General features: G+C 42.6%; 2 protein-coding genes and 1 long non-coding RNA gene across 8 annotated transcripts in view; 1 reads left to right on the top strand and 2 right to left on the bottom strand.

The window, feature by feature from the left end:
* Positions 1-725: 725 nt before the first annotated feature.
* LOC115639621 (aldo-keto reductase family 1 member B1-like) lies at positions 726-19242 on the top strand. The gene is made up of 10 exons (XM_030542610.1): positions 726-938; positions 4182-4349; positions 5840-5956; positions 7112-7189; positions 8458-8580; positions 11518-11624; positions 11864-11945; positions 13121-13204; positions 17902-17984; positions 18794-19242. The coding sequence occupies exons 1-10, from the start codon at positions 873-875 to the stop codon at positions 18834-18836; spliced, it is 951 nt and encodes a 316-aa protein (XP_030398470.1). The 5' UTR covers positions 726-872; the 3' UTR covers positions 18837-19242.
* LOC115639633 lies at positions 2537-21471 on the bottom strand. Its single transcript, XR_003997723.1, has 3 exons — positions 21461-21471; positions 19113-19116; positions 2537-2628 (listed from the first exon to the last, which is right to left on the bottom strand). It is a non-coding gene; the product is annotated as an uncharacterized LOC115639633 (long non-coding RNA).
* Positions 21472-22723: 1252 nt separating this feature from the next.
* Positions 22724-25363, bottom strand: part of CALD1 (caldesmon 1) — a 255607-nt gene continuing 252967 nt past the window's right edge. For 4 of the 6 annotated variants that reach the window (XM_030542558.1, XM_030542593.1, XM_030542568.1 and 1 more), the window contains one exon: positions 22724-24355. In XM_030542558.1, the coding sequence (XP_030398418.1) occupies positions 24324-24355 (32 nt within the window). In that variant the 3' untranslated portion in view covers positions 22724-24323. The remainder of the gene's footprint in view (positions 24356-25363) is intronic. The other 2 variants (XM_030542577.1, XM_030542600.1) reach the window with 2 other exon arrangements.

Genomic DNA, 25363 nt, shown 5'->3' on the forward strand with positions numbered 1-25363 from the left:
GGCTACAGCCCACTTCATCAGATGCATAGAATGGAACATGCAGACAGAAGATATTTATACATACAGAGAACATGAAAAGGTGGAAGTAGCCACATCAATTTCTATTGCTGCTTCCATCGTAGGATCTCAAAGCACCTCAGAAACATTAACGGAGCCTCACAACAGCCCACTCAGGCAGGTCAGGCTCTTCCCTATTTTAGATGGGGAAATGAAGCAGAGATCAACTAGATGCATATTTTTAGACTTGGCACCTTGCTTGTGTACTTCAGGGGCCTAGTTTGAGACATGTGGGGCCTGACTGTCAGAGCTGTCCAGGACCCACAACTCGCCCTTGGGACCTGCTGCATACTCAGAGCTTTCGGATAATTAGGCTGCTTGTTCATTTACCGAACTACGGATTTAGGTGGGGACCTTTTTTTTTTTTTTTTTTTTACAAAGACCTTGGTTACCCTATTCCAGAAATAAAGTCAAACCCTGAGCAGGCCAGAACAATCAGCTGGTCTAACGTACCACGTGGAGAGCGGGGAGCAGCTGCCTCGGCCCTTCCCCGCTGACACGCCGATAACCAGGTGCTGCTCGCACTGACTGGGTCCGCACAGCGCCTGGAGAGACGGCGAGAGGCGCCTGTAGACAGTGGGGCGGCTGCAGACAGAGTCCAGGCAGCACCAGCGACTCTTGCTGCAAGGAGAGACCTGTCCCCAGCGCCAGGCGCTTAGCTTCGAGTGCCTCTGGCCCGGGCCCCGGCCTGCTCACAGCCCTGTCCGCCAATGCTGCTCATTCCCAGCGGCTGAGGCGTGGCCAGGCCTATCAAAGAGGCTCCGCGGGAGCAAGGCCCGGGGGCGTGGTCCACAGAGACTCAGAGAGCGGGAACCATGGCGACCTACGTGCAACTGAGCACCAAGGCCAAGATGCCCATCCTGGGGCTGGGCACCTGGCAGGTAATTGCAAAGGGTGGGACGGGATCCAGGGCCTGGCACGCCGGGTACATTGCGGCTGCTCTCTGCCTTAGGAAGCGCTCGGCTCTTGGCGTTTGTTTCTCCCTTTACAAGTGCGGCCAAAGTTTCCAGCTGCGGCTGTGCAAGAGGCAGGAGTTTCTTTTCCTCGGGGCTTCCTGCAATGCCAGAGGCGGCGGCAGCAGCAGCAGCAGCAGCAGCAGCAGCACAGGCCGGTTAGTTACCCCTTTGCAAGCTATGTTTGTTTCTGTTGCTAGCAAGATCTGGATGGCATTGTGAAGTCCAACTTCCTGGTAGGTGTTTGGTTTTATTGCGCTCAGTGCCTGGGCCTTATATGGATTTAGGAGCCTAGCCGCGTTTCAGCTGCTGTTCTAACAATGTCAATAAAAGATGCCTGGATCCTGAGCTACTTGTGAGCATAAAATGTTCGTTTAAGAGTTACTGACACTGACTAAAATGGAGCCAGCAGTGAGACAACACATCTTCATAAAAGACTCTTTAAAAATTCAGGTTTCCAAAGGGTGTCTGGCAGCAAATTTTGGGGTGTATTTTACTTAAATACAAAGTTGATTATAATGGTTCCTTCTGGCCTCAGATGTGACAAATTGGAACTGCAATTACAAGAATCACTCTTACCAGGGGAGTGTGTTTTATGTACAAAAATCTAGTAAAACAACGTTAAAGCTGGCAATGTAACCACACAGAGGACAAGTGAAGATCACCCAGTATGTACATTGTTTTAGAACAGTTTTATGCACAGTAAAAAAGAGCTCATAGTTATAGGAAAATAGTTGCAGTTTCTATGTATATTGTATTGATAGCCAGTATTCTGCACTGCTCAGTGTTGTGTGTTCATGTAATGAAAGACCCTCTTTAGATGTACAGTAATGAAGAGACAAAGTTAACATTACTGTAGGAACATTCAGAATTTTTGAATTCTATCATCTCTGCCCAGTATCTGTTGTTTTCAGCTGCATAACTTATCAACATGTAGAGCAGAGGTTCTCCGCTGTGGATAACTGTCTGGTCACACATGTCCTTGTTCCACCTGCTGGATCATGTTAAAAGAAGTTAAAAATATTGCAGACTTTTCTAGTATTCACTTTCTACTTAAGCAAGTGCTGTTTACCACTGGGTGATTATGAAGTAGACAATGGGAAGGGAGATTGATCCATATGATTGCAAAGCTTGTGAGGCGAGGGGAGAGTTCCCAAGAGAATCTCTGCATTAAAATGTGGTCTGTACTATGAAGAAGCTTGAAAATACATGTCGTAGAGATTATAAAAAGAGCTATGGCATGGGTATATTGGGGCAACAATAAGCAAATAACTGCCAAATAATCTTTCTGTGAATACAGAATAGATAACCTATACCATCTGGTTATCTTCATCAGATAACTGTGTTTTATTTGTAAGGAATCCATTCCAGCAAGCAACTGAATGAATCTCTGCAGGTCAAAGAGGCAAATTTATTGACTGAGCTAAAGGAGAACCTGTTTGTTCTGCCTTTGATCCTGAAACGTGTAGACCACTTGCCATTTCTGTTGATCTCAAATTTGATTAGACAAAAATTGAAGTGAGGACTGTCACAGAGTCCCTGGGCGATGCTCTGGAACTGCTCCCCACAAAGCCGGTCAGGACTTCGGGGAGCGCCCTCTCCCTCAGAGCAGACTGCCCTCCGTGCGCTTCCCACAGTGAGTCCGCCCCAGCGGGGTCCTGGGGAAGCCACAGGGTCCTGCACCCCCACTTTGCAGTCAGACATGACTCTCAGCCAGCCAGTTAAACAGAGGTTTATTCAATGACAGGAGCACGGTCTAAAACAGAGCTTGTAGGTACAGAGAACCGGACCCTTCAGCCGGGTCCATTCTGGGGGGCAATGAGCCAGACCCCCACGTCTGCACTTCACTCCTTGTCCCCAGCCAGCTCCAGACTAACAGCCCCATCCAGCCCCTCCTCCTCTGCTCACTTCCTTTCCCAGGGCAGGAGGTCACCTGATCCGTTTGTTTCTAACACCTTCAGTTGGCACCTTTGCAGAGGAGGTGCCCAGGCCAGCAGTTTTAAGGAGACAGTGTCAGGGATTTAGGTGCACTGGCCCTTTGCTCTGCAGCAATTACAAACCCTTATTCCACCACCTAGATACTTAAGAACTGCAGAGAGGACACTGAGGCACCAACACAGTATTTAGAGAAAACATTAAGAACGTTCCTAGTTCGTCACAAGGACAGAGGAAAAAAAACTTTCTACCTTCTCATCCGTTCCAAGGGCAGTCTTTATGCACTTGCAGTAAAGAAAGTACAGCATTGAATAGTCTTATCATATGTATCATTTTTCGAGCCCTGAGCATATACTATACAAAGTTACATAGTTGGGGAGCAAATAACCAAAGAAGCCCAGCAGCATCTGTTTCAAATCCATCTAGGGAATTAAGCCCCACACAGTGCCCATTAACTCCAATGCAACTAATAAAAATATCCAGGCTGTGCATCCAGAAGAGAGAACTGTTAGGCAAGTCCTCCCCCCAACCACCTTTCACTCCCATGACTCCAGGAACATGTGCATGGACTGTGGGGAATGGGGAACAGTATTTTTGCAAGATTCCATCTAGGACTTGTGTTAGACACAGTACCATCTTAGACTTCTGCTACCTGGTAGTGCATGTGAGGAGAGGGTTGTGGGGGTACTTAAAGGAGCAACCTCCTCCCAAAAAGCTGTCCTAACTGATAGAGAGGGTGGCTGATGTGGGCTAGGCTTGCCAGTAGCAAAGGGGTGTCCCCACAAAGCTATCCTGGTTGATGTGTGGGGGGGGGGCGGGTCCGGTCAGAGAAGGTAGAGAGAGAGGGGCAGGAAGGCAAGAGCTACCCCCATACATAGATCTGATGGTGGTTGTGTAGCCTGCATATAATGCTGGATATAGTTATAGAGCCAGGAATCCAACACTGTTTTCAAACTAGAAACTGACCCTTCCAGCTGGGGTTCTCCAAATCACTCTTGCTTTGTGTTTCACATTCTCCTCTGGATTCCGTCCCATAAACAAAACCCTGAGTAGTTTTATGCTCCGTATAAATACAGATCACAGATTAAATTCCCAGGTACAGAAGCACATACAGAATGGTGATCAGTCTGATCTAGTTTGCATGCCATTGGATTAGCACACCCCCTCTGTGGTCAGTTTGAGCCACTCTCCTATCTGGAAATGTTGGCATTTTACAGGTGTTCGTTTTGTTTTCAGGCTCCTCCAGGGAAGGTGGAAGAAGCAGTGAAGTTTGCCATCGACATTGGATACCGCCACTTCGACTGTGCCTATTTGTACAAGAATGAGAGTGAAATAGGGGATGGGATACAGCAAAAAATCAAGGAAGGGGTTGTGAAACGGGAAGATCTTTTTGTTGTCAGTAAGGTACAACCCTGGCTACAGGAATTGTATCATGAGGTCCTGGGGCAAATCAGTTGGCTACATGGAGAGAGAGAGAGCTCAACAGACAGCCAATGCTCCAGGGGTAAAAAGACCAAGGGAATAATCTTCTTCACCCATGCTATCAGTTTTATGCTTCTGTCTTTCTAGCGAGTCATGGAGAGGGGTAAAAGCAAGGAAAATTGGATTCTTGTAATTCTGTTGTCTGGAACAGGATCTTCCATAAAGTTCATCCATTATTTGCAATGGGAGAACAACAGTCCTGAGAGCATACTGACAACTCAGAGAAGGGTAGCGTGTACACCATGATCATGTTAATTTCTCCTGATCTGTATATTTTGAGTCTTTGCTATTTTAAGGCTTTTCCCCCCAAGAAGCTTGGTAGGAAAAACTAGAATTTAAAGTCTCTAGGTCAAATTCAGAGGCAATGCTTAAGTTAACTTTTTTTAAGACCTACTCGCTGATGCATAAGGAAGCCTAAATTGGTGGAACAAATGAAATGAAACGAAATGCAATGAAAACCTGGAATAAGGTGTAATTTAAAGTTGGGGGCCTATTATAACTTTTCCTTTTCTAGTTAATTTCCTTAATTGCTCTACTTTTTTTTTTCTTCTGGCCCATTGACATTTGAGCTAAACCAACTTAGATCACCTCTGTACTCATCTCTGAATTTGTTCCTCTTCCTAAAACCAGTTTTAGTAGAGCAGGAAATTTGTGGGTATTTGTATTTTAATTTTCTGGAGAAAGTTTGTCAAAAAACCAAAATGTTGGTTATTTTTGTTTTGTTTTGGGGTCTTTTGTGGTGGAGAAGGTTATTGGGTGGTAAAAAACCAAAACCACCATACTAGAAGATGGACATTGTTACTAGGAATTTTTTGTTTCTAGTTTTCAATTTTAAAAAATGGAAATTTTGACCAAAATAACATTTTTTTCAACTTTTAATTTTGGTCAAAACCAGTTTTTCCATCAAAATATTTTAAATACAAGACAAGTTACAACCAGCTCTAGTTTGGGTTCAGGACAGTGATGTATGGCTTATTGGGGATTTCCTGAAGTTTCCAAATACCGTATGACAATTCTCCCCTTGTATCTGAGCTTTGGAATTAGGTTATAAAGATCAATAGGCCATACTGACAACTTTAATCACCTTGAAAATGTGGACTTGCCAAAATACATGCAGTTTTTCCCATCTGGGAGACACATGGCAGGAAACTTTTTATTCTTTCAATTCCTTTTGATAAATACAAATTCTAGTTGCTTTGTGCTAATACTGTATTTTGAGTTTGGCCTCTATTTTAATCTGTGATTTACAATTTTAGCAGCAAGACACATAGATCTGTCTTTGGCATAAGCCATGTAAGCAGAAGGGGTAATGCTCTCAGATCTGCTTCTAGTAGATATAACATAGCCTCTCTCTGGTCGGGGGATTCTCTAAGGTTTCAGAGTAACTGTCATGCATGGTTTTTTCCTTGCAGCTGTGGTGCACTTTTCATGAGAGATCCCTTGTGAAGGGGGCATGCCAGAAAAGCCTTGCTGCACTGAAACTGGATTACCTGGATCTCTACCTTATTCATTTTCCTATGGGATTCAAGGTAGCAAGTCTCCTCTAGTTCTTTTCTCCTCATCATCCTGTAAGAAACCTTGAGTGCTCAGATGCTAGACCATGGCCACCATCTAGTCAGCCAAGGAGGACTAGCCTCCTTCTGGAATGCCTCTTTGCCATGCTTTATTTATCTAAATGTTACACTATATAGAGAAATGTGAAGCCACTTCTCTGGCAGAAGAGGGGTGAAGATGAGGAGGAGGCGGCATCTATAGATGTTGCTTCCACAGCATTCCAAGCCTCCAGAGACTTTGGGAGCAACCAACAAGTGCTCCAGTGCAGGTCACCTACATGGAAAAAGCAAGGCTATACTCCTGTGCATATGGGTATTTAGCTGTCAATTAGCTCTTTAGGAGTTCTGGTGGCTGCATGCTATACTTTTTTCTCTAAGGAATAGCAGAACTGTAACTTTACAACATAGAATGCATAAGTTTGGAGTAGGGTATTTCACATCCAGGCTTCTTCAGCTGCAGGGGCAGTGTTGTGTGGATTCCTGTTTTGGGAGAAAGAACAAGATAAGTTCATGGAGAATAGGTCCATCAATGGCTATTAGCCGAGATGGGCAGGAATGGTGTCCTTAGCCTCTTTTTGCCAGAAGCTGGGAATGGGTGACAGGGCATGGATCACTTGGTGATTAACTGTTCAGTTCATTCCCTTTGGGACATTTGGCATTGGCCACTGCTGGAAGAAAGGATACTGAGCTAGATGGACCTTTGGTCTGACCCAGTATGGCCATTCTTATGTTCTTAATTATTGATCTATTTAGAGTGATTATCAGTGGAAGATGAAGCAAGTCACAGAATTAACCATAGTTTTTTGGGATGAATGCCAGGGCTGGAATGAAACTTCTTACATAAAGAATGAGGAACTTCCCTCTCCTCTCTTTAGACTTAAGCTAATTACGTGAACAAAGGTTACTATTTCCCCTCTATTAGCCCCAATTGAAGTCACTGTATGTAGTATGGCCCTGATTCAGCAAGGTACTTAAATATGCACATAATTTTAAGCACATCATTTTAAAGTTTTGCATGTGCTTAAGTTCCTTTTTGAACTGGGGCCTATGTACCCATTTTGTCTTGCTGGTAGAATTTGGGTATTCCAGATCTGAAAATAAATCTCTTTAAACTTTGTCTTGATATGACAGGCTGGTGAGGAGATGCGTCCTGTAGATGACAACGGTATGGTTGTCCCCAGTAACACTGATATTCTGGACACATGGGAGGTAAAAATTCCCTCTTTGTGCTTACACACTAGAAGTTGAGCAGAAGGCTACATGCTAGGAATGGTGGGGGCTGCAGTGTTGGAGAAATGTATTCGACTCTGGGCTGCTCACAGGGTCCTTGCATTGCTAGGAATTTAAGGTTTCCAAATGTTCTTTATTCAGAACTATCTACTCCTTATTCCATTTGAGTGGCATGATTCTATGTCTGTTGCTGTTACCCACAGCCTAGGAGATGAAGTGGCTCTGAGAATGCCATTTCCTCCATAATGGTAAGCTGAGTATTGTGAAAAAGAACAATGTGATTGCCTACCTGTGAGGCTCAGGTCTGTGCTTTTCATGTCTTTTTCCTGTCAGGTCAAAAACAGAGTGATTTATTAACCTCATTGCTCCTATAAGATGGCATAAAAAGACAGTGTCCTAAAAGGATGAGGTTTGGCTTTCATGAGGAAAAGGTGGGCTGGACTGGATGTGATGGTGGGATGGACTCTGGGGAACAGACATGCTTAACATGAACAGTCAATTCATAGATGCAAAGATTTTAAGGCCAGACATGACCATAAGATCATTTAGTCCCGGGGTGGGCAAACTACAGCCCAGGGACTGCATCAGGCCCTCCAGACAATTATAATCCGGCCCTCAAGCTCCCCCTGGGAAGTGGGGTCCAGGGCTTGCTCCGCTCCAGCACTCCAGCCAGGGAGCATGGTCAGGGACTTGCCCCACTCTGCATGGCTCCTGGAAGCAGCCAGCATGTCTCCCTTCTGGCTCCTACACATAGGGGCAGGCAGAGGGCTCCGCATGCTGCCCCCGCCCAAGCGCTACCACCACAGCAGGGGCGGCATCTGCAGATAGGGCAGTGTGCAGAGCCGCCTGTCCGCACCTCCATGTAAGAGCAGAATGGGGACATGCCGCTTCTTCTGGGAGCTGCTTGAGGTAAGCGCCACCCGGAGCCTGCACCCCAACCCCTTGCTCCATCCTTATTCCCTCTTCTACCCTCTGAACCCCTCAGTCCCAATTCAGACCCTGAACTCCTCATTTCTGTCCCCAGCCGGAGCCCTCACCCCCTCCCGCATCCTAACCCCCAATTTCATGAGCTTTCATGGCCTGCTATGGCACTTCCATACCCAGATGTGGCCCTTGGGCCAAAAAGTTTGCCCACCCTGCTCTAGTCTGACCTCCCTATTGGTTTATCAGTTACTGTGGTAAAGGAAAAAGACTAAGCTGGCAGTAGTACTAGCTCCAGCACGTGACTGGATTACTTTGTCCATTAGGCTATGGAAGAGCTGGTGGATGCAGGTCTGGTGAAAGCCATTGGAATCTCCAACTTTAACCACAAACAGATTGAGAGACTCTTAACTAAACCTGGTTTAAAATTCAAGCCTGTCAACAGCCAGGTAAAGTATTTATTCCTGCTGGTTTCTGCTGAACATAGTGTAAAGGCTGGGCTACGTATGCTTGCACTGAACTTAAGGAATCTGGAATTCAGCAAAATACTGAAAACTCAGGAATGTCTGTTGCCATTACTTTACAGTGAGTGGGTATTACTGTTGAATGACAATCCTAACTTGCATCCCACTACTCATGTGGTATCTGGACTAACCTGATATACCTTGTAGCAGCATGTGCAGAATATGGAACTGTTCACAACACCATGAAATGCTGCAAGTGGTTTCACTCATCATCATAGCACCCCGAGGTATCCGAGCCTGACATTGCAGGGGTCTTCATCTCTAGCACCCTCTGGTGGTCACTTTTTTGCCCTGCAATGGCCTGATCTGTTTCTATCTGCATCTTCTGTGGCCCAGCCCAGTTACCTCTTAAGTTCTGTCCCTTTCCAGCTAATGAAAGGACAAAGTGAAAATCCAGATACACAGCTAAACAAATGGTAGTTCTGCCCCTTTTGGGCTATATTGCAGTTCCCTCCCTTTGCCCTACTTTCAGACTCCATGGCGTTCTATGTTTCATAAACTAAGCACTGCCACGTAGGACTTTTCCCCTTAAGGCTTTTCTTTGCATCAGGTTTCCTCACTCCTCCTTCTCCCTGGAACCTTCCTGCTTCAACCTGCCTTCATCCAGCCCTTCCTACCAACAGGAAGCTCCCTTAACTGAGTTCTCCTCTGTCCTGTGTAGTTCTCTCAGACCCTTTCACTCACAGCTGGGATCAATAGTTGTAATTAAGTCACCAGATCAAGATCATGAGGGAGTTAGTTAACTGCTACCTCACAGACTAGGCAGAACCCAACTCCCCTTTAAAGGGCCAGCCTGTCCATGACAGATATCTTAAACATCAAGAAGTTGGAGAACACTATGATACATTTGAGCCTACAAAATATACCCACAGATTTAAGCCCACTAGAGTTGATTTATATTTTTCCCAGTCTTGTGCAGTTTTTTTCCAAGGTGCCCCCTGCAAAAAAACAAAAAAAAACAGATTTCTGGCTTTAAACTGTAGCTGATGAACTTTCCTCTGTTTCATGCAGTACACGGCAATAGCATTCATGAGCATTTCAGAGTCTTAAAGCTATACCTCCAGTTTTATTGTTATCCTTGTCTCATGTCATGGTTCTGCAGTATGATTGGGAAGTGTTCCCATATAATTTTTTTCCCCCAACCATTTACAGCTTTATTAAATGACTTGTTTGGCTGAATGTGTAACTTTAGCATGGTCTAAGCATAGCGGGGAGGGGCTGTATTTGTAGACACAGCATTGTAACCATAAAGTTTGTTTGACCATTGAGATTGCCAGTTAAACGTGCCAAGTTAACACCAGCACCTGCAGCGTAATCTATAAGCATGAATAAACATGGGAATCCATACTCATGTGAACAGTGCCATTGACATCAATAGGACTACCTGCACGAGGTAAGACCTGGCATGATCAGGCCAAAGGCTTTTCCTTTTTACCTTTGAAGGTGTGGTGGGGTCTTGGTCAGCCAGTTTCCTGTGACTTCAGAAGGAAGGATAAAGGATTTGATAACTACTCCATTTGGCTCTTTATTTATGGAGCCTAATAAGCTGTTTGACTTTGCCTAACACCTTTTTTAAACATGAACGTAAAACAAATTGCTTTAAAACAGTTTTTTAATAATATTGTTGTCTAATATTATGTAGCTGGAGTATCCAAACGTCCCAATCAGGATTAGCTTCCCACTTTGGTGGGTGCATTACATATACCTTAAAAAGACACAGATTCTGCCCTGAAGTATTTACAATCTAAGAAGTACTTTAAAATGATTCACTGCTCTTGTAGAAGTATATGCATGCTTTACAGGCTGCATTATTTGAATGTGTAATCAGTATATGAGAGGAGATTCAAAACTATATTAATGTAAATTTACAAGGCGTTAAAGCAACAAGTTGGGAAATCTCCAAGTTCTGGTTTCTATGATGACAATTACACTGCTGTGTTGCCCATATACAGTATAGTTAAAGCATTACACATCTACTTGCCCTAGCAAAATTCTGCTCACCATGGGAGAGTAACTTTTGTGTGATGGGGATGTAGACTATTACCAGGTTTTCTATAATCATCATAAAAGAAGGAAGAACAACTTTGTGGTTAATTCACTGAACAGCGACGTCGTAGATCCTGGTCTGCTGCAGACTTCCTTCATGACCTTGGGCAAGTCACTTACCCTTGTATCCCCATTTTACAAATGGGGATAATAGTACTTGTCTATTTGGACTCAAAGCGCTTCAGGACTGCTACTGTGTTTTACAGAACCTAGCACCATGTGGCTCTGATATAGGTTCAGGCCTCTGGTCAGGGGTTCTCAAACTTGATTGCACCGCGATCCCCTTCTGACAACAAAAATTATTACACGCCTCAGGAAGGTGGACTGAAGCCTGAGTCCACTTGAGTCCCGCAGCCCCAGGTGGGAGGGCCAGAGCCTAAGCCTGAGCTCTGCTGCCCAGGCAGGGGGCCAAAGCCGAAGCCCAAGGACTTCAGCCCCAGTTGGGGGCCTATAGTCTGAGACCTGCCACTCTTGGGCTTTGGCTTTGGCCCTAGGCAGAGGGGCTTGGGCTTTGGCATCAGGCCCCAGCAAGGCTAATGCCAGCCCTGGTGACCCCATTAAAAAGGGGTTAAGACACATTTTGGGGTCCCAACCCACAGATTGAGAACCTCTGCTCTAGATGCTGTTGTAGTGCAAATAATAATGAACAGCAAGGCATGTAAATTTTTAGTGTGTGTGATGTTCTACAAGACTTCTTTCTACCATAGGCATATGAGTGGCTCCAAAGGTAGTCCTAGGGTCTGTGTTCTATGGATCACAGGAGTGCTAGCAGTGCAGTCTGCCGCTGGGTGAACCTGTGTGTCCTTGTGCTTGCAGATTGAGTGCCACCCATACCTTACCCAGGAGAAGCTGATTGAGTATTGCCAATCCAAAGGGATCTCTGTGACCGCATACAGTCCCCTTGGCTCTCCTGACAGGCCATGGTAAGAATGCTTGGCAGCCTCTCTTCTCGGAAGCATTTTAGAGTATGTCTGTCTGTCTCAAATCATTGAAGAAAGTTGAATGACCAATGCAGTTACAACTGATATGTATTTCTGTTGCTATATTGCAAATCCTCCTGTGAAATATATCCTGTTTCCTGCAAGGGATGGTAGTCTACAATTAACCTACTGACTGTTCTTATCCATTTGGTGGGTTTTTTTTGTTTTTTTTTTTTTAATAGGGCCAAGCCAGAGGACCCTATTCTTCTAGAGGACCCTAAGATTAAAGAGATTGCTGCTGAACACAACAAAACCTCTGCTCAGGTACATAAGAGTCACAGCACAGTGCACGTTGCCTCCTTTGTAATAAATTTGCCTTGCATCAACATTGCACTCTTCCACAGATACTCTGCCGTCTTTACACAGTGACTCTTTAGAATGTAACTCAGTTTTGAAGGAGAGGCATTGTCAGAACAAACTGTTCAGTCTGGGAACACGAAGGACTGTCATTAGCACAGATTATTGCTGACCAGCCTTAGAGATGGGCCTTTGCGTGTTCTCCAGAAAGTGCCATGTTGATCATATGAACTTGATGGAAAGGGGCTGTGGAAAAAATCAGATGTGCTTCAGCCAAATTACCCTATGAATCTTTGACCCAGCTAAATTATTTTTCATGGATGCCTCAATGTTTCGCTATTGACTAAAGCTGGCAGGTGTTTGTTTTCCAGAATTCAATGTTTTTGTGAACAGTTGAGGAAAACTTCTCATGGCTGCTCAATTTGACAATGTTTGTACTTCTTAGTATTTGCTGTTCACAAACACTTTTACAAATGTGTGGTTGGTGGTTTTGTTTTTTGTTGTTTTTTGCTTGTAAGAATGTTTGAGAGAATGACTCTTCAGACAGATCCTCACACTCACACGCAGTCAGCAGTTGTCAGGTACCAATCATAAAGTAGTTTGAAAAACAGGGTGAATTTATTTATTTATTTTTTTCCAAAAAATGCTTCCTGAAAAATTCATCCCTTTTTTTGGCTGAAGATGTCTAAGCTGGGAGCCTTAGCTGTTCCTTGTTCAGTTCTGAAGACCAGAAGGGGCCTCTAAGATCATCTGAACCCCTGTATAACACAGGCCATGGGAGTCACTGAGGGCGTCCTCTTTTCCAAAAACTTCTTGCCCGAGCAGGGAGCAGAAACAATGACATTGCAAGCAAGTCATAGTTGACTTGAGCAGCTTGCAAACACACTACTGGATGCAATTTGTTTGCACAAACCACCTGAGGAATACTTCTGAACAATGAATACATTTTGCAGAAACTGGAATTGGTTTGTAACCCCAGAAAAAAAGAAGTGCTACATTTCTAGAAAACTTTTATTTAGAACAATACACTCCTTGCCCCCCCCCCCCCAAAAAAACAAACAAACCCTCCAAAAAGCCCTTGACCAGCTTTACTAGTGACTGGTAGCTTCAGTGTCATCAGAATTCCTGTTCTTTATTCTCAGGTTCTGATCCGGTTTCACATCCAGAGGAATGTGGCAGTCATTCCCAAGTCTGACAAACCACACCGTATTGAGGAGAACTTTAAGGTAAGGTTTCAAATAAGACTATTGCTACACCTGTCCATTACATCTTCATATTTTCTCATTAACCCAAATTACATTTGATGGGAGCAAGAGGAGGGGCAGAGAGGTGGAAAGATCTTTCAGTATTTCAGCATTCAGTACTTCATGCTTTGTGTGAAAATTAAAGTGGACTTGCATTTTTGTTAAATTTAAAACTAGGAACAAAGTGAATTAAACTCTCACATCTTATTTGTCATACCACATTTCCAAGTCTCTTAATTTTAAGCTTTAATTCTACTCCTACACAGCTAGAGTTAAACTTAATACCTACTTCTTATATTGTGCTTTTCAGCAGTAGATCTCAAAATGCTTTGCAAGAGTGGTCAGACTCATTATCCACCTGTTTATAGATGGGGAAACTGTGAGTGATGAAGAGAATTGCCCCAGGTCACCCAGTAGGCTAATGGCAAAGCTGGGAAAATCTGTGGTCTACCCACTGGGATGCATTACCTCTAAGTAATTTAATATGAGTAGACTTAAAAATATATGGTCAAATGTGTGAAAAGATTAGGCCTATTTAGTTTAGAGAGGAGAGGACTTAAAAAGGGATATTATGGCACTACAATGGTTGATATAATAAAGATCAGTTGGTGCGAGCATCTAATACAAGAATGTGACAGACATAACTTATACAATGCATAAATGAATGGTGGAATGCTGTGCCACAACAAATCCCTGACACCAAAACCTTAGTAGGCTCAAGCATTCTGGCTGCCTAAAACATCATCAGTTGTACAGGACAGGCTAAAAATGCATTAGCACTATAAACACTTATGCTTCGGGGTATAATGCTACTAATAATTGATGGGAGTTGAAAAGAAGTCTTCTAGGGGAAGGTTATTCATTAATTTTCCACCATTGGCTTCCTTGCACCTTCTTCTGAAGCATCTAGCACTGATCACTGTTGGGGGACTGCTATCCTGAAACAGGTATGGCTATATCAATGTTTACATTTATTATAAGGGAGGGGAAATCCCAGCAAATCTTAACAGGAGATGGGTCTGATCATGTTAACTCTGAGAGGGAAAACTGCGTAGCTTTGCTAAGGGGCCACAGTCTACCTACAAGCCTGGAACCAGGCTGCTGGCACTAAACATTAAAAAGGTTGTAGAGCAGTTTTTAAACTAGGAGATGAGGGAAAGCCGACTGCTGCAGAGGAGCATGTGGATCGGACACAGACTTCTCTTAGGGGAGAGTCTGATGGTAGAGAATCTCCAGGTTATAGTCAGGAACAAAGGACAGAAGAGGATAATGTAAGGGCCAGATCAGATGATAAACAGTCACATAAAAAAGAATCTGGCACATCAGAAAAGGGCAGACAAATAAACAAGGACAAGTTTTTAAAGTGCTTTTACTCAAATGCTAGAAGTCTAAATAATAAGATGGATGAACTAGAGTGCCTTGTAATAAAGGAGGATATTGATGTAATAGGCATCACAGAAACCTGGTGGACTGAGAGCAATCAATGGGACACAATCATTCCAGGATACAAAATATATCGGAAGGACAGAACAGGTCATGCAGGGGGAGGAGTGGCACTATATGTGAAAGAAAATGTAAATTCAAATGAAGTAAAAATTTTAAGCGAATCCACATGTTCCATAGAATCGCTATGGATAGAAATTTCATGCTCTAATAAAAATATAACATTATGGATCTGTTATCGACCACCTGACCAGGACAGTAATAGTGATGATGAAATGCTAAGGGAAATTAGAGAGGCTATCAAAATTAAGAACCCACTAATTGTGGGGGATTTCAATTATCTCCATATTGACTGGGAGCATTTCACTTCAGGACGAAATGCAGAGATAAAATTTCTCAATACTTTAAATGACTGCTTTATGGAGCAGCTGGTATGGGAACCCACAAGGGGAGAGGCAACTCTAGATTTAATCCTGAGTAGAGCGCAGGAGCTGGTCCAAGAGGTAACTATAGCAGGACCGCTTGGAAATAGTGACCATAATACAATAACATTCAACATCCCTGTGGTGGGAAGAACACCTCAACAGCCCAACACTGTGGCATTTAATTTCAAAAGGGGGAACTATACTAAAATGAGGGGTTAGTTAAACAAAAGTTAAAAGGTACAGTGACTAAAGTGAAATCCCTGCAAGTTGCATGGGCCCTTTTTAAAGACACCATAATAGAGGCCCAACTTCAATGTATACCCCAAATTAAGAAACACAGTAAAAGAATTTAAAAAGAGCCACCGTGGCTTAACAACCATGTAAAAGAAGCAGTGAGAGATAAAAAGACTCCTTTAAAAAGTGGAAGTCAAATCGTAGTGAGGCAAATAATTTGGCAGTGTTTATGCTCCTTTCTAAGTGCAAGAATGTAATAAGAAAAGCCAAAGAGAGGTTTGCTAGCCAAAAACTCCAAAGGTAATAACAAAATGTTTTTTAAGTACATCAGAAGCAGGAAGCCTGCTAAACAACCAGTGGGGCCCCTTGACAATCAAAATACAAAAGGAGCGCTTAAAGACGATAAAGTCATTGCGGAGAAACCATATGGATTCTTTGCTTCAGTCTTCACAGCTGAGGATGTTAGGGAGATTCCCAAACCTGAACTGGCTTTTGTAGGTGACAAATCTGAGGAACTGTCACAGATTGAAGTGTCACTAGAGGAGGTTTTGGAATTAATTGATAAACTCAACATTAACAAATAATCAGGACCAGATGGCATTCACCCAAGAGTTCTAAAAAAACTCAAAGATGAAGTTGCGGAACTATTAACTAAGGTTTGTAACCTGTCCTTTAAATCGGCTTCGGTCCCCAATGACTGGAAGTTAGCTAATGTAACGCCAATATTTAAAAAGGGCTCTAGAGGTGATCCCGGCAATTACAGACCGGTAAGTTTAACGTCGATACCGGGCAAATTAGTCGAAACAATAGTTAAGAATGAAATTGTCAGACACATAGAAAAACATAAACTGTTGAGCAATAGTCAACATGGTTTCTGTAAAGGGAAATCATGTCTTACTAATCTATTAGAGTTCTTTGAAGGGGTCAACAAACATGTGGACAAGGGGGATCCAGTGGACATAGTGTACTTAGATTTCCCAAAAGGCTTTGACAAGGTCTCTCACCAAAGGCTCTTATGTAAATTAAGCTGTCATGGGATAAAAGGGAAGGTCCTTTCATGGATTGAGAATTGGCTAAAAGATAGGGAACAAAGGGTAGGAATTAATGGTAAATTCTCAGAATGGATAGGAGTAACTAGTGGTGTTCCCCAAGGGTCAGTCCTAGGACCAATCCTATTCAATTTATTCATAAATGATCTGGAGACAGGGGTAAACAGTGAGGTGGCAAAGTTTGCAGATGATACTAAACTACTCAAGATAGTTAAGACCAAGCAGATTGTGAAGAACTTCAAAAAGATCTCACAAAACTAAGTGATTGGGCAACAAAATGGCAAATGAAATTGAATGTGGATAAATGTAAAGTGATGCACACTGGAAAAAATAACCCCAACTATACGTACAATATGATGGGGGCTAATTTAGCTATGACGAGTCAGGAAAAAGATCTTGGCGTCATCTTGGACAGCTCTCTGAAGATGTCCACGCAGAGGCGGTCAAAAAAGCAAACAAGATGTTAGGAATCATTAAAAAGGGGATAGAGAATAAGACGGAGAATATATTATTGCCCTTATATAAATCCATGGTAGGCCACATCTCGAATACTGTGTACAGATGTGGTCTCCTCACCTCAGAGATAGTCTAGCACTAGAGAAGGTTCAGAAAAGGGCAACTAAAATGATTAGGGGTTTGGAGAGGGTCCCATATGAGGAAAAATTAAAGAGGCTAGGACTCTTCAGCTTGGAAAAGAGGAGACTAAGGGGGGATATGATAGAGGTATATAAAATCACGAGTGATGTTGAGAAAGTGGATAAGGAAAAGTTGTATTATGGGAATAAGTAAATAAGAACTAGGGGTCACCAAATGAAATTAAATAGGTAGCAGGTTTAAAACAAATAAAAGGAAGTTCTTCACACAGCACACAGTCAACTTGTGGAACTGGTCATCAGAGGATGGAAATGGATGGCAGGAGAGCGATTACTTGATCATTGCCTGTTAGCTTCACTCCCTCTGGGGCACCTGGCATTGGCCACTGTCGGCAGACAGATACTGGGCTAGATGGACCTTTGGTCTGACCCAGTACGGCCGTTCTTATGTTATGTTCTCTTTCTCACAGTGGAGAGAAGTTACTCACCTGAGGACTGCCCTTGAAGTCAGTGGGACAATAAGTGAGTAGGTGCCACACAAGTCGTCATCCTTGGACTAGACTTGCTCACCCAGCAGCCCACTGACTTCAGTGGAAATACTCATAGGAGTAAAGAGGTACTCTGGCCTTAGAATCTAAGGTGTCTCTTTCCATTGCATGTTGCCGAAGTCATGGGTCTTCCTTTTAGTTGTTCTGGGTTGAACTTCTGGAAGCCTGATGTCATATGAGCAGTTACAGATGAAAGGATTTTGTGTGTGTGTGCGTGTGTGCTAAGTATTCCACTCTACCTGAAGTGAGGGTATATGCTTCAGTGGGATTTTTGGTCATCCAATAGGGGGTACAATTCACCCCAAAGTCATAGCTGCCTTATCTTTACTTTAGGTGCACTTAATTTCCAGCTGCTTACAGACCTAACTGAAAACACTTTCCTTTCAGGTGTTTGACTTTGAATTGACTAATGAGGAGATGGAAACCATCCTCAGCTTTAACAGGAATTGGAGGGTCGTTGAAATGCTCTTGTAGGTTGCTTTGCTTTTCTTCTGAATCCTACAGAATGCCAAAAATCCCAGTCACTGCTTACTGTTGCTTTTAAAGGCAAGGCAGGGAAAGCAGGCAGGACCCCAGATTTTAAATCATGGGCTTTGGATAATTAGACAAACCTTAGACTCTGTCTGCACTACAAAATTATGTCAATATAGCTTACATCAGCATACAGCCACTGCAGTGGCTATTACATTGCTTGTGTGTGTGCATACTTGACTCTGTCAGCACTGTGCATGCTCCCTAGCAGCGTTTGTATTGTCAGTGTGGGAGATGGCTCTTGAAAGCCAGTAACAGTCAACAAAGGCAATGCCGTGTCTACACTGACACTACATTGATCGTCCATGTACACTGCGTGGGGAGGTGGTGGTGTTAAATTGGCAGAGAGGCGCTTAAATTTCACTCCTACTGACATAAGTGAAGGCACCTCTACAGCTAGGTTGAGACAAGGCATCTTGCATTGACCTAACCCGGTAATGTAGACCAGGCCTTGGAATGACTGATGTCAAGAGGAAGATAATCCCTACATAGTCATTTCTTTAGCAGGTTTTTGTCCATATGTTCCAAATACCTAAATTTAATGATTGCTCCACCAAGCAATGTTCCTCTGACTAAGGTAGAAGTGCTATGGAAGGAATGTCCGGGAGGTTCAGAATGCTTTTAATGCCTACAGTAGGGATCTGCTTTGTGAACATCTACCTATGCACTATCATATCCACCTGTCTTCCTGAGAGAAGGACATGTGTAGTTACTTTGAATACTCAGTAACACCCACTTTTTTTTTTAGTGCTGTCAATCACAAGGAATATCCATATAAAGAAGATTATTAAAGCTGGTCTTTCCTTGGCATCTCTGGCTATTAGAGTTGGAGCCTCTTCTGCTCTGATTTGTTCTTCTATACCAATTGTGTCCTTCAGCTATTGTCTGCCCTACTTTTACTACCATATACAGGGATTGGAGGAAGGAAGGAATATAAAAGCTAAACAAATATTTAACACATTTGGATGGGTTATCTTTTTATCAAAGGGTTGGAGGTACTGCTTTTTGCAAGACTACCCAAAAAAAGTTAACTTTTATTCCTCTCTTGTTTACTTGTATATTTAAACTCCACTTCCCATCTAGTCACTTGAGGAGTTCAAGGCAGGTTAGTACAATAAGTCAGTGTATTAAGGGATGCTGTATTAACTTTGTAACTCTTTATAGATAGATGTATGCCTGTTGTCTGATTGTTCCAGCTGGATAACTATCCTGTGCCTACTGTATCTAAGACATTAAACAATTCTGAGTACAATTATTTGAATGAGTGTAAAGTTCACTTTCCTAAATGGTGCACCAGTAGGCTAGTGCAGTGGTTCTCAACCTTCATTGCAGCACGATGCTTTTCTGAAAACAAAAATTACTTCACAACCCTAGGAGGAGGGAACCAAAGCCTAAGCCTACCCAAGCCTCACTGTTCTGCGCGGGGCCCAAATCTGAAGCTTAAGGGCTTCAGCCCCAGGCAGGGGGCCTATAACCTCAGTCCTCAGGCTTTGGCTTCAGCCATGGGTAGGTCCATGCCCCAGTAAACCTAAGCCAGCCCTGGCAACCCCATTCAACTTTGAGGTCCCAACACACTAGTTCAGCAGTGGAAGTGGCTCTATGACAAACTTGATCCATGTATAACTAAGCATAAAAGGGGAGGAAGAAATATCTTAGTGACTGGAATTGTAGGAGCTGTGGGGTGTGCATGGGAGCGTGTCTCGTAGTGCTGGATGTCTTGGACACAAAGCTAGATTGTTATAATGCTCATTGATCACAGAAGTACTTTTTAGACAAATCCTGGATCTTTAAAATATAAACCTTTAGGGTAAATGTGAATAAAGCATTTGAGTAGAATGTAGCCCACTAAACTTGCAATTTTTCAAAATACACCTCGACCCTGATATTTTGGCTCCCGAAGACAGCATTATATTTTACCACATTATGGGTGAAACTATGTTATATCAAACTTGCTTTGATCCACTGGAGCATGCAGCCTCACCCATCCCCCGGAGCACTGCTTTACCATGTTCTATCGGGTCATGTCATATCAAGGTAGAGGTGTACAAATGCATTAACTAGATCACAGGTGACCTAAGGCAAGTAGAGTCCATAAAGCAGAAAATAATTTGAGGACTAAGGGAAGAATGGCTGCAATGCTTAGTGTGGCAGTGGTAGAGAAACCAGACAACACCTGTTTTCACAGAACTTCTACAGATCAGGATTTAAAAAACAAACAAAAAAAAAACCTATGGAGATATTTGGGTGCTGTTGAAGCAATAGTCATTTTAAGTTTACTGAACCTATTGGCTTTAGCTAGCTATTCCACTAGGAGGTGCTAACTGCTGTAAATGAAGCTTGCAAGAGCCATTGTAACCCACAAACCTCCTGGATGCAGTGGCCTGTCCCATCTAGTGGCATTGAGACCACTTAGGGATTAGTTAAGGCTGTAGAGCAGACTTATTAACAGTCAGTTGGCTTTTAGCTCCTATAGTAGAGGCTCCTGTACTAAGATCCTGAGGTTTGATCCTGCCCACCCCTGATGGGGTCTGTTGGTGTTTACTTGTGTAATATTACTTGGAAGAAATAATTTAAGTAAAAATGTTAGAGCTTCTTTGTGCAACCTTAATTCTGCCTCTGCCACCTCACCCCCCCCCATGTGTGCCGTGAGGCAATAGGTCCTGTGGAGGAGTAGGCGATATAGCTAACTTAAGTACTTGACTTTACAATCTAAAAGTACTTGAGAAATTGCCTAGATTGTTTTACAGTTGCAGAGGAAAAAAATCCCCTTCCTCCTCCCTATCCTCACCTAGTTGGGTTTTGAACTCTGCACTGTCAGCATGAATAAGTACAAAGCTATCCTGACTGAAGAATGTTATGGGTCTAGGGCAGGTGTCAACAACCTATGGCACGCGTGCTGAAGGCAGCACGTGAGCTGATTTTCAGGGGCACTCACACTGCCTGGGTCTTGTCCACTCCTGTGGGGGGTTCTGCATTTCAATTTAATTTTAAGTGAAGGTTATTAAGGTTTTTAAAATGTTTATTTACTTTACATACAATAGTTTAGTTATATATTATAGACTTATAGAAAGAGACCTTCTAAAAATGTTAATGTATTACTGGCACGCAAAACCTTAAATTAGAGTGAATAAATGAAGACTTGGTACACCACTTCTGAAAGGTTGCCAACCCCTGGTCTGGAGCAAACATACATCCCATTCCACCAGTGCTCCAGGCATCACAGTAAGGGGACAGGGGGGTTGGCTAGAAGGCACGGGAGTTTGGGGTAGTGGTCAGGGGGAAGAGTGGGGAGTCAGGAAGAGGGAGGGGTTGGATTGGGTGGCAGGGGACAGGGAGTGGATGGGATGGGGTCCCAGGGGGGCCATCAGGGAACGGAGAGGTTGGATAGGGCAGGAGTCCTGGGGGGGCTGTCAACAGGCAAGAAGCAAGGGGGGGATGGGGGTAGGGGCCAGGCTAAGCCTGGCTGTTTAGGGAGGCACAGCCTCCCTAACCAGTCCTCCATACAATTTCCAAAACCCAATGCAGCCCTCAGGCCAAAAAGTTTGCCTGCCCTTGTTCTAGTGCCTTTCCAGCTATGGGTCACTTGTTACCTAATACCCCATATTGCAAGAAACTGGTTGTGCTACTACAAGCTCTCCTTGCACTGCCATAACCATGGTCAAAATCTGTCCCAAGCTCTCACTGCATGCCACACAGAAAGTGTTTCCTATACATGACACCAGCTTCCTATTCAAAAATCTCAGTAAGCAGCACCCCCAGTTAAAATACCAGTATCATTTTCATCCTGAAGGATTGGAGAGTGCTTTTCAGTCTGTCTGGGCTCACTTACCTCCTCCCCTGTGTTAAGCCATTAACAGTCATCTCTAATACACAAACTGCATCTTTAGCTGCTTTTTGGAGATTTGGAGGTAAATGGCTTCCCTACATAAGATTAGTTACCCAATTAATCTGGGGGGGGGGGTTAGTTTACTCTGACTAGCACACTCCTCCATAAAAGAGCATACACTTTTAGAATGACCATGAAGAGGGAACTATTACTTTACAACTGAGATGTTCTGGTTACAGTGTTAAGGCATTTTTTTTCAGTGACTCAAGATAAGATAAGAGTGCCTGCAATTGAATCTTCCTGGGGCTCTAAATTCCCCCTAGGGTAGGGTCTCTCACATTCTTTTGATGCTGCTTAGAATTTGAAGTTTGTGCTAGGAGCCTATCAAATTGGCTATGAGAAAACCTTGAGGTCACAGAGGAAAAAAATTCTGCAGCTTATTGATTCTTCATTGTCTGTATCAAGGGCCCCATGGGGCTTCAGAAGGATCATCTACACAGCCACAATCCCAATTTTTGAAGCAGGAACAACTCCAGTTTCATATACAAAATGCTTTTCAAAGCAAGATAGCAAGGGACTGCACAATTAAATCAATACTTATTGTAGGTGTGTTCTACTCCACTTTATCATAAGTTTTCCATTTAGGCATTTTTGCTAAGAGATTCATTCAACAAACAAACCACTGAACTTTTACATCACAGGTTGAGAAGATTGTCAGTCTACTATATGTACACATCTCTGATAGATTTGTGAGTTTCACCTTGCTGCATTTTGGCAATGCATTAGCATTATGTCAAAACACCACTGTCCCACTTACAAATGATGCATTCTAAATCATTACACAAACAGGGACTGTTGATGGAAATATTCCATTTATTATTGGTGCAGTTTCAGAGTATATTTTTTGAACAAGTCATTTTTATTGCAGCTATCAAATGTATTTGAAAGATTCAGAGAAAAGTGTTTACAAAAACCCAAGACAAAAAACATGACAATTCAGAAAAAATGGCAGCCATTGTTTGCACAGTTTTGCCCCCTACAGATAGCCAAGTGCATCTCAATATGTAAACAAGATGTTTCAGCTAAGCAGAGGAGATCATCTTTGGATTGAAATATGATGTTCTCCCCTTTAATTAAAAAAAATCAGCTGCTACAAAAAACATGCTGTAAATAAAAGTAGTGATGAAGGAGGAGTTCACTGTAGTTCCAATGCAGAAAGCTGTTAAGCATTTTAGGGCTACTTCAGTTAACTAGTTTATTCCACCCATATACTGTAGGATGTAAATACTAAACCTTATGGCATGTAAATTCAAACCAAGCTGACTTATAGCATTGTGTTTACTATATACAAATCGAACACCACATCTGTAAATAAGAGCTTTGGGAGATAGTTAAACATCATAATTAGAGGCTTACTTCACTTTGAGTAGTTAGGTGGACTTAATATACGGCACTGATGAATGGCAAGATTTAGTGTACAGTCATTTCAGCTCCAACTGTGTTAAATTTTTAATGATGGTAGTTTTACATAAATTAAACTAGGATGTTTTATACAAGTGATCTACTTTTGATCCTCTATACCCTTATTTTCCCCTCTTTAAAACTATAGTTTTCTTTTTTAATTACCCATTACTGGGCATCTTACATTTTAAAAAAATTTAATACTCATCTTGCCATACCTCTAATGGCAAAATTATGAAATCTTACTATAGAAAAGTGTATGACTTTTAAAAGCTGTGATACCGGCTAATTATGTGCATTCATTACTAAATATAATACTTTAACATGTATTAAAGCAGTCTACCATTAGTAGTGCCTTAAAGCTAAACTTTGTAAAGCTATGTGTATATATTGCAATCAATTACTAATCACTAACAAAAATAGAGTATCAGTACCGCTGTCAGCTAACAATCATCCAAATTAAAGGTATTAACTTAAACTAGAATGAAAAAATTGATACTTAAAAGTATAAAACAATAAATTTAAACAAGTTATTGATGCAGTATTTATGACATGGCAACTTACAGAAAATATTACATTGTCAACTAAAGATTTTTTCCATGCCTTAGTCTAAAGTGCAGAAAAAGACTTCTGTATTCCAAAAGTAACCACTGTTTTTATGGGTTTACTGCACACTTTTCTGAAGTAATTCAACTTTGCATGCATTTGGGGGTTGACCTCTTACGCCAGTTGAAATCACTGTTCAGATACATAGTCATGACTATCAGTAGGAGAGTATTTCACAGCATGGGTTTCTTTAGGAATAAAGGCTCTTGTGCAAAGGCAGTACTATTATGATGAGTATCTAGACTGATTATTAAATACAGTGCTAATATACATGGTTTTAACTGGGATAATGCAAAAAAAGACGTTTTGGTAAATAAACATAAATATAAAAAGGACAATTTAGCACTTTTTCAAAATGAGTTGGTCCAGCATCTTTAGTAGCCTCCTAGGGTTCTTTCTCAAATTGTCTCAACCCTGCTGAAAGAGAGAATGATTAAAGATTGCTTGAAATCAGATGCATCTCTAGCAATATAGAGGGGGCTGTTCTGAATCAACTTGCCTCAAGCCCTTTCACCTCAGAGCACCTGCTAAGGAGCAAGACAACACACACCTACTACTAGGCTGCGTGGCTAGCTAGAGCACACAGAGGTGCTCCATGGCCCCAAGGGTGGATGGACAGGATCTCATACAGACACTTGCTCGCCTCTGGAGCAGTTGCAGAGAGCATAGTGACCCTTCCAAGGAGAATTATACATCATGTTCTTCCTACAGCATTTCCTGAATCATTTGTCTGCAGCTCCTGTTCCTAGACAGATTGCCTCAGCACTTCTGTTCAACCACTATATTCCAATCCCCAGGAACAAGGAAATTATTCTACAAGTGTTGAAAGCATGGCCTACTAAATCTGAGGATGGGGAGACTGGCACTCAGGAGATCCATCCCTGTTCTTTACACTGACCGTCTCTCCACACATGGCTTTGGGTAAGCCATTTAGGTTGGTATTGCCCAAACTGCTCAGTGCTGGCCTAGCTCTGCTACCAGGGAAGTCAATGGTAAAATTGCCATTGATTTCCATGGGAGTAGAGAGAGGCCAACACTAAGCAATTGTGAAAAGCCCCATCTTAATTTCACTGTAATTAAGAATAAGACCCACCTAATAGGAGTGATATGAAGGTTAGTGTGTATATAATGCATTTTATCTTCCAGAGCTTTGCAAACATTGCAGGTGTTATTCTAAGATGGATTTCTAATACTGGGCTGATGAGAAAAGCCCACAGAAAGGACACTATTTCCCCCCATTTAAGTCTGTTTTCACAGACCGATTGTTTTGTTCCCAATACGGATCACAGATTTAAGGGACTCCTATTGAATGAGCTTCTGATCAATTTTAATTACTTAACAGAGCACTTCTTCCCTCACTCCTCTTCCACCCAGGCTCATTTCCTCCACCTGGTTTTCCTTGGAGAGCTTTGGAATACAAGTATC

Source organism: Gopherus evgoodei, chromosome 1, assembly GCF_007399415.2.
Source record: "Gopherus evgoodei ecotype Sinaloan lineage chromosome 1, rGopEvg1_v1.p, whole genome shotgun sequence".
Classification (NCBI taxonomy): domain Eukaryota; kingdom Metazoa; phylum Chordata; order Testudines; family Testudinidae; genus Gopherus; species Gopherus evgoodei.